The following is a 9,434-nucleotide window of genomic DNA, read 5'->3' on the forward strand; positions in this document are numbered from 1 at the left end:
GAAAAGTACATCTTAAAAAGTGTAGGTTTAGATTTCATACTGTGTCAACAAGATCTAAATCAAATTTTTAAAATGGCCATAATTTTCGAATAGAGATAAAAATGGAAATGTATTAATTGTTGTCACAAAAAACAATTTAATTGAATTATTTTTGATTATTTAAAATCACCGTAAACTAAAGTAGCAGGCGTAAAATAAGTGATTACACAGAAACAGCCTATTAAACTACTAGCCTACACAATCCATATCTATTACACATATTAGTATAGGCCTACTAGATTGCAGTTTATTACATTGCTATTACACAGACAGGCATAACAGGCAGGCATAGACATGCAGGCTACACAGAAAGATAGGCTACTGTAGGCAGACAAACAATCAGTCTACTACCATGTGTTTATTCTCTGTAATTAGCCAATATCCAGGACCACTATAACAAAAGTACTGGGCCATATTCCCTATCCGATAATTGCAAGCACAATTTCAGAAGTTACCTAATTAGTGCGCACTGATGCTGGTTTTGGCCACCAGACGCGCAGCCCGTGAGGCATGTCAGGGCATGTCCAGATCGGATGAAGTGGCACTGCATAGACTATCGATAGCGTGCACAAGTATAGACTCGTGAAAACGATAGAAAAAGGTGCCCTTAAGTATCTTCGCCAACCTTAATGGATCGAGGTAAAACATTTTTTTACTTTGAGTCATTTGATGTGATACTCAGGGTGGGAAATGATTATTGGCTCGTAATGCGGTGCGCACTGCTGGTCATGAATCATCTTTCCAGTTGCTAATGTATGAGTTGTCCAACCGTAGTGTTTTTTTTTGTTGCTTTGTGGTATTTCATAAAACAGTTTAGTAATTCTTCTTCAATATTAGTAGCAGTGTTGTAAGTTAAAGTAGAGGACAAGTTATGCTACAACCTCTGCATGTATTTTTCCTCAATATTATTATTTCGGTTTTTACCCCTCAACACAACACATAGGCTCCATCCATCATCTCTATCTGATTTAAGATTTAGAAATCCTCTGCCTGTCACAGTATATCATCTTGTTGTGTTTTGTTGTCTACATGCTTTGTGTTCTTTAGTGACATCAAGCAATATATTTGATTCAATATTCAATGCAGTGGCTAAGAAACAGCACTCTATGCATTTTGTTTCCATTTTAATCACTTCATTATAAAGATAAAAAAATGGGCTAATTACTGAGCTATAAACTATTATACATATTTTTTTATTTTAGTTACATTGCTGTCATGGATTGTTCTGAAACCCAGTACTACTTGAGTGGGGACTGCCACCCTTGTCTGCAATGTGGACCAGGACAAGAGCTCTCAGAGGTGGGTATTATAAAACTATACAGGAATATTGAAATAGAAATTACTGGATTTTTACAAAGGTCAAAATGTAGATAGGCCTGGTGCTGGCTACACAGACACTTATTCATCTCCTTTCCACTGTAGCCATCTGAGCACCCACAGAAATTACTGCAGAACTGGGATTTGTAATTAACGTTACTATGAAACCACAAAGAGTTTGGTTTGTCTGTGGCAATCTCTCACTCTAAAAGAATCCCACTGGCAGAGAGAACTTTGTTCCAAGTTTACAAGTCCACTTGGCAGGCCTGCTAACCCAGCTACACGATAACGTTCTGAGAACCATATGTTTCTTAGAGCTTGGTGAGAGAGTGGTTCTCCTATGTTTTTTTTTTGTATACAACCTTCCCACAACTTTCTGGAAATGGTGTAGGATAGTTGCTTGGCTTTGGAACATTCTCAGCACATTAAGAAATTTGACAACAAAACTAGATTTACTTGGTATTTCATTACTTTAACAGAACGTTTCCTAAAATTTTCTAGGAACGTTCTCCAACAGGTTTGACATTGGGAATGTTCTCATAGTTCAGAGAAAGTTACGAAACAATGTTCTTCTGTGGGAATTGCAGTACTTTAGCGTAACATTTCTTACAGATTTCTGCACGGTTCCATTTAAAGTCACGTTCTCAAATTGTTTCAAGAACGTTAGGGAAAACGTTCTATTAAAAACCACAAGAAAAAGTTTAGCAATGTTCAAATTGTATTTTATTTGTCACATGCACCGAATACAACAGGTGTAGACTTTACCGCGAAATGCTTACTTACGAGCCCTTTCTCAACAATGCAGAGTTAAAAAGAAATAAAAGATTAGCAAAAATAATAATACAAAAAACAGTAACACAATAAAAAAAACAATAATGAGGCTATATACAAGGAGTAATCTTTTCAGCCTCCTGAGGGGGAAGAGGCGTTGTCGTGCCTTCTTCGTGGCTATGTTGTTGTGTTTGGACCATGATAGATCCTTAGTGATGTAGACACCGAGGAACTTGAAGCGCTCTACCTGCTACACTTCAGCCCTGTTGATGTGAATTAGGGCGTGCACAGCCCTCCGTTTTCTGTAGTCCGCGATTAGCTCCTTTGTCTTGGTGACGTTGAGGGAGAAGTTTTTGTCCTGGCAGTGTGTGTCTGACCTCCTTCCTATAGGCTGTCTGATCATCGTAGGTGATAAAGCCTACCACCGTTGTGTCGTCGGCAAACTTATTGATGGTGTTGGAGTCATGCGCGGTCACACAGTCGTGGGTGAACAGAGAGTACAGGAGGGGACTAAGCACACAACACTGAGGGGCCCCTGTGTTGAGGATCAGCGTGGCAGAGGTATTGTTGCCTACCCTCCCCACCTGGGGGTGGCCCTTCTGGAAGACCAGGATCTAGTTGCAGAGGGAGGTGTTTAGTCCCAGGGTCCTTAGTATATTGATGAGCTTTGAGGGCGCTATGGCGTTGAACGCTGAGCTCTAGTCAATGAACAGCATTCTCACGTAGGTGTTCCTTTTGTCCAGGTGGGAAAGGGTAGTTTGGAGTGTAATAGAGGTTACGTCATTTGTGCATCTGTTGGGGCGGTATGCGAATTGGAGTGGGTCTAGTATGTCTGGGATGATAGTGTTAATGTTAGCCATGACCAGCCTTTCAAAGCATTTCATGGCTACAGATGTGAGTGCTACAGGGCAATAGTAATTTAGACAGTTTACCTTGGTGTTATTGGGCACAGGGACTATGGTGGTCTGCTTGAAACATGTAGGTATTACAGACTGTTTAGAGAACATTCTAAGAACGTTATTTAAAAACATTTACATTCCGATCTCAGCATCAACAAAACCCTCTCTATCCTCTATTTTAAGATTGTGAAGGTGTGTTGGCCGCGCCCACAAATTGGCCACACCTGATCTTAATGAGTTCTTGTTTCCTCAGAAATGGGGTCTGTTTGAATAGACTCAAATGAACAGCTTTGTAAGGGTAAAAAAAACATGGCTTGCTATCTCCATCCTGGTGTTGCTTAAGACTAATTCCATGGATAGAGAACAGAAGATTATAGGTTTGAATCTCACTGATGCCTTGTCATAATAAAAAATAAATGTATTTGCATGATTAATGCCTAAAGAAATACATTTGCATGTGTCCCATCTGTGCTTACAATTTTAAAAAGTGTACCCAAAATAAGATAGCAGTGTTATTAAAAGTTTTATTGAAACATTTAGTGAAAGTTAAGGATTTTTTATTTTTTTAACTCAAAATAACCTAGAATTTCTGTTCTCAGAGCATTAATAAAATGTTCAAGGAACCATAGTAAAACACTCTCAAAACTTCAAAATAAACTTTCCCAGAACAGGCTACATGTTCACTTCTGTTCTCAGGGCGTTTAAAAACATTTAATTTTACCTCAACCAATGTGAAACTGAAAACATACGTTCCCACAACTTCCAAGGAACCAAATTTGCTAGCTGGGAAGATCTTGCCAATGGAGGTTTACCCATGACCTAAAATAACCCCGTGTGGTCATTGGAAGGGGAAACTGTCATGTACTTTGTAATCTAGACCTCTAATCATCATATTAATTTATATTTCTGTTTTGCAACTGTCTTATTAACAAATTTACTTCAGTGAAATTCTTAGCTGTAAACAGGTCTAATGTGCACTGTATATTTTGATTCTTATTTCCCGCCAGGACTGTGGTTATGGAAGTGGATGGTCGGCTTCTTGCATCCCCTGTAGTGTCAAGACTTATAAAGAGGGCTGGGGTTACCACAACTGCAAATTCTGTCAGTCGTGTAAACGCATAAACAGGCACCAGAAGTCACTGTGCACCTCTAAGAGCAATGCTATCTGTGGGGAGTGCTTGCCAGGGTTTGTACCTGTACATTATCTAATTGCATTCTTACGTATAGTATCTACAGATCTTTACTTAAGACGTAGCTGTGCTTTTAAGTCATAAAAGCTCTCCATCCAGAACATGTGGACTTGCTTACTTGAAATACAACTATTTCCAACTTTTTTTCCTGCTTTAATTTGATCTAATTGCAGATTCTACAGTAAGACACGGATGGATGGCTTGCAGGAATTGGAGTGCATGCCGTGTGGTCCCTCCTCCACCACTGAGCAGCAGTGCAGCCGTAAGTCTCAGAAAAGCTTGGCCCAGGACTGAGAAAGACAAAAACACTTCAGAACCGCTCATTATTGTATGAGTCAGTTGTCTAGCCTACTGTTATATTTGAACATTTCCTCCATGTACTGGAAACATATTTACCCATGTTTTTATTTTGAGATTTGTTGCCTTAGAGAATGCATTGTTTGGGTTATGAGATATTCAAGAATTACAACACTGTTGTAATATTCTATTAATAGAATAGTATTACTGTCATTATTTGCCAATGGATCAAAGTCAGAATTGTAAAACATCAAATAAATGCTGTGTGTGTAAGCATGTGCTCGGCCTTAGGCAGCACCGACCTCAAACCTTCTATTTTGCAGGAAGCAGAAGAGTTGATGTGGGAAAAGTCTGGAGCCCAGAAGGCCCAGCCCAAAATGCTGCTGTCATCACCACCATTTCGTTCGCCCTGGTTACCATGACAATCTTCCTCTCCGCTGCCTTGTTTATATACTTCAGACACACCTTACTAAAGAAAATATTTAAAGGTATCTCATGATCTGCACACAAATATCTCCTTTAATGAAGTGTTTGTTGCATGAGATGTTCACACAACTACTGATGAAACTGCAATAATGTGGGTTCTGTCAATGTGTTTGTTAGAATCGCTTTTATAGTAACATGCAGGGTACAGGTAATCCTCCTCAAACTGTGCCTCGTCTAGCTCATGAATGATATTCTCTCTCTGAAAGGATGCCTGGCTCCTCAAAGCACAAGTCAGAGTGACATGGAGTGTGCAGCATCCCCAGTGAACGTGGTCACGCTGAATCTGGAGCAGCAAAGCCAGGACTTGGGTAACTATAAGAGTAGAACAGCACCCACCATTATGTATTGAACAGCACATTATTTACACTGAGTATACCAAACATTAGGAATACCTTCAGTTGTGTCAATTTGGCTGGATGTCCTTTGGGTAGTGGACCATTCGTGATACACACAGGAAACTGTTGAGCAGACAAAACCCAGCAGCGTAGCAGTTCTTGACCAAAACCGGTGCGCCTGGCACCTACTACCATACCCCGTTCAATCGCACTTCAATATTTTGTCTTGCCCAGGAGCCCTTTGAATGGCACACATAAACAATCCATGTTCCAATTGTCTCAAGGCTTAAAAATCCTTCTTCAACTTGTCTCCTCCCCTTCAGCTACATTGGTTAAAGTAGATTTAACAAGTGACATCAATAAGGGATCATAGCTTTCACCTGGTCAGTCTACTGTATGTCATGGAAAGAGCAGATGTTCTTAATATTTTGTGTATATAGTGTATAAATTACTACAACAGACATAACACATGATGAATAAGGGCTTTAACCCTTTCCACTCACAGTGTTGAATATGGCAGATTTTGTCATTGATAAGCGCCTAAATTGGAATGCAGTGGCTGTACAGTAACATGCTATACATGACGTCCGCGCTCAGGTTCTCCGCTTCACAGCGCTGTGTGGGTTCTTCTGTTCAAATCATTTCAATTTGCCTCTATGGGTCCCTTGTAGCTCAGTTGGTAGAGCATGGTGCTTGTAATGCCAAGGTAGTGGGTTTGATTCTGGCAGTGGTGGATAAAGTACCCAATTAGTAAAGTAAAACACAAATACCTAAAAAAACATGGTTCTTTTTACTTAAGTACTTTACACCACTGATTCTGGGGACCACCCATATGTAAAATGTATGCACGCATGACTAAGTCACTTTGGATAAAACCGTCTGCTAAATGGCATATTATTTCATCCAAATAGGCCAATTTCCACTAGCGCAACGGGTTAAACATTCCCTAATTGACTCATATTATAATAAATTTGCAAATGCATGGTTCATTAGGGGTTTGTGATGATACTAATGTAACCATCTGATGACGTGTCTTCTTACAGGTGCATGTGATAACTCTACCACCACTGCAGACATGTTGGCCAGACTGCAGTCCAATGTGGACATGACTGTCCCTCTGGGGTTCATTCTACTAAACCCTGACCTTAAAACTCAGGACCAAATCAACCTGCTGGAGACCCAGCCCCTGGTGCGTAACTCCACCTGCAGTAACTGCTCCTCTGGGTTTGTCTCTCAGATATCCGCTGAGCCCTCCTCAATCAGCAGTGATGTCTCACTTACAATGGAGACCCCTGTGGGTCCAGTAAACAGTGGGGAGTCTGAGGCAGGGTCCTTTTTCCTGCCCCTGCACGATAGCCCTCCCTATCAGCATGTACCAGTGGAGTGCACTGAGCTAGACTTCCACAGCACTGCAGCCCTCCACAGTGCCACAGACCCAGATTGTAGCTCTGTGAGCCTGGGGATTACTGCGATATCCGAGATTAAGGATGGCCCTTCTGGAGACGGGTCAGGAGGAAGACAACTGAGGAGTCCGTCTGCCTGCCCAGAGGAGCAAACTGACAGCTGTTGGAGCAGTCATCATCAACCCTGCTACAGCAGTAATGCGGTAATTACCCGTAGGAAAGACAAGGCTGTGTCTCATCTGTTCCTCTCACACAGAGGATCTTTTATTCAGCAGTAGAGAGTTGGAGTAACCAGTCACTAGACCTAGCTGTCTTTTATGCTCATACAGCAAATGTTAAAAGCAAATGTCAGCTTTAATTTGACTCTTTAAGGTATGGCACGCACACGCACACAGATCTCATAAAATATGAGTTGTGATATCCTCTTAGTATAGGCAAGATACTGGATGCCTTTAAAGATATTTTTCACACTTGTCATTTCACACATAATTAGCTAGATGTGCCAAATTAAGTTTACAGCTTCACTCATTTAGTAGAGGATGTTTCCCTGAACAAAGCAACAATGTATTCATAATATTTCTATTTGTAGATGGAAGAAACACTGAGCCTGCTGAAGAAGTGTATCCGAATCATGCAAGGTGGGTTATTCTTCAGTTGACTATCTAAAGCCTATTTTAATGCTGGAGCACATCCAACAGAAACAAAATGAAACATTGGGGATTGTCAAAAGACCACAATACACATATTTGTATTAGGTGAAGTTCTGTTGTTGTTGTGGCTAGGGATTTAGTAGAGATACATATTCACAGAACCACAATTTTGTTCTGGATGGTTCCGGATTTTAAAGTTAATGTAGCCATTTCTAACAGGAGTAGTTTTTAAAAGTTGTTTTTCATTAAGTCTTGCTAGTTTAAAAAAAAAATGTTTCTTTGTCTTGGCCAAGAGGTATAGTCGAATATACATCGTCTTACTGTTCTACAGGCCACATTTAAAAATAGACAATCATTGTACAAAGAGACTGCATACTTGGCACCACTGGCAAGGTTTTCAAGAAGATAACATTTTTCCCTTTACAGCAGGGATGGGCAATTGACCCCTTTTGAAGGCTCTCAGATACATTTTAATTAATTATTTTGGAACTCATTCGGAGTCTCAACTACTGTTGCAAGTTAGAATAGTAGAATACATTTGCACACTGTCACTGTCCACGAGACATTCTCAAATCTTGAATGTAGAAACGGCATAACAGAATTAGTTCACCTCTGGTGGGAGGTTAAACAGTTGTAGGCAGTGGGATCTGTACTGTGTCATAGTCATAATTTCCCCATTGTATCTTCTGGCCAGGTGTCCATCTAGGCAGGCTGCCACAGGCCTTGGTGGATACTCTGGCTTTGAAGCTGGACCCAACATTCCCAGGAGTACAGAACTACCAGCAGGTGGCGCTGAAGATGGGCGTACCTCACGAGTTGCTCAAAGGCCTGTGCGGGTTTGATCACGTCTTTCGGTACCTTTCCTCCTGCACTCTGCTAACAGTACCTGACCTGCTCCACACGTTCTACCTGCTGGAGCGGCTCGACACTCTGCTCCTGCTGTGTGAATATGCCATGCAGAGCCAGACTCAGAGCCAGGTCACAGGATGCACATTTTACTGTTAATACTAACAACGCTTCTGCCAATACAGCCCAGAGGGCTGACATAATCAGCATGCGTACTACTGAACTAGAACCTACCTGGAACAACGAAATTGCTCAAACTCTCGGGTGGGTATGTGTAAATATTTGTTTTTAATTCTGAATGGATTATATTTGATTTTTTACCTGGTTTCACATGTAGTGTATGTGAATGTTAATGTGATATAAGCCACTGTATGTTACAATTATTTTGTCATGCAGCAAATGCTATGCAGGAAAATGATGCATTCATATTTGAAAAGTTTGTCAGAAGATACATTTTAAATGCGTAAGTACTGTACAAATAGTGTTAATTTGTCTACTGAATGAATCAAGTTATATTAGTGTTACTTTTTATACATGTCTTGGACTTTTATAAACAAAATAAAAATGACATTCAGATTCATGGTTATTTTGTTATGATGTAGTTTGTCAGGAGCAGATGATTTCAGTAAGTAATCACATTTACTGTACATAATAAAGAATATGGTCATAGACATATTACAACAAAAAACAGGGCCAGTTACTGTATTTCTGCAAGGCAAAATTGAAAAGCAGGACTAATGCCACACTACTGACATTTCTACTAAGCTTCATTTTAGCAAGGTATCTACATTGTGTAACAATATCAAATATTTTTGTTATGAAATGAAACATTGTTTTTTTCCCAGCAATGTTCATTTACTTTCAAAACAAGTATAGCATACAAATTACAAGAAATTGATCGGAAGGAGACAAGATATTGATTTATTTTATTGATTTATTTTAAATTGAAATTATGTTTATGACATAGTTACTATGCATTTCCTGTCTGGTCAAATATTATGGTCATAAACAAGCTGATGCAGCTCTCTGATGTTCTCCATTTGCATTACATTAAATATCATGTTTTCAGACACGTCAATGAGACAACCAATTTGTATTTGCAACCAAAATTATTATTTGTTTACCATGCTAATATCAATAGCTTATATTCAGTATCTTGTGTTTTTTGTTACAGTCCAAGTAAGACCATCTCATTTGAGAT

At 39.8% G+C, this 9,434-nt stretch overlaps 1 protein-coding gene across 1 annotated transcript; it reads left to right on the forward strand.

Annotated features, from left to right (window-relative positions):
• Positions 1–518: 518 nt before the first annotated feature.
• LOC115135745 (tumor necrosis factor receptor superfamily member 27-like) lies at positions 519–8,809 on the forward strand. The gene is made up of 9 exons (XM_029670798.2): positions 519–678; positions 1,242–1,338; positions 4,034–4,212; positions 4,390–4,478; positions 4,837–5,001; positions 5,206–5,307; positions 6,378–6,940; positions 7,327–7,375; positions 8,082–8,809. The coding sequence occupies exons 2-9, from the start codon at positions 1,255–1,257 to the stop codon at positions 8,390–8,392; spliced, it is 1,542 nt and encodes a 513-aa protein (XP_029526658.1). The 5' UTR covers positions 519–678; positions 1,242–1,254; the 3' UTR covers positions 8,393–8,809.
• Positions 8,810–9,434: the final 625 nt, after the last annotated feature.

The sequence above is a fragment of the Oncorhynchus nerka genome, linkage group LG10, assembly GCF_034236695.1.
Source record: "Oncorhynchus nerka isolate Pitt River linkage group LG10, Oner_Uvic_2.0, whole genome shotgun sequence".
NCBI lineage: Eukaryota > Metazoa > Chordata > Actinopteri > Salmoniformes > Salmonidae > Oncorhynchus > Oncorhynchus nerka.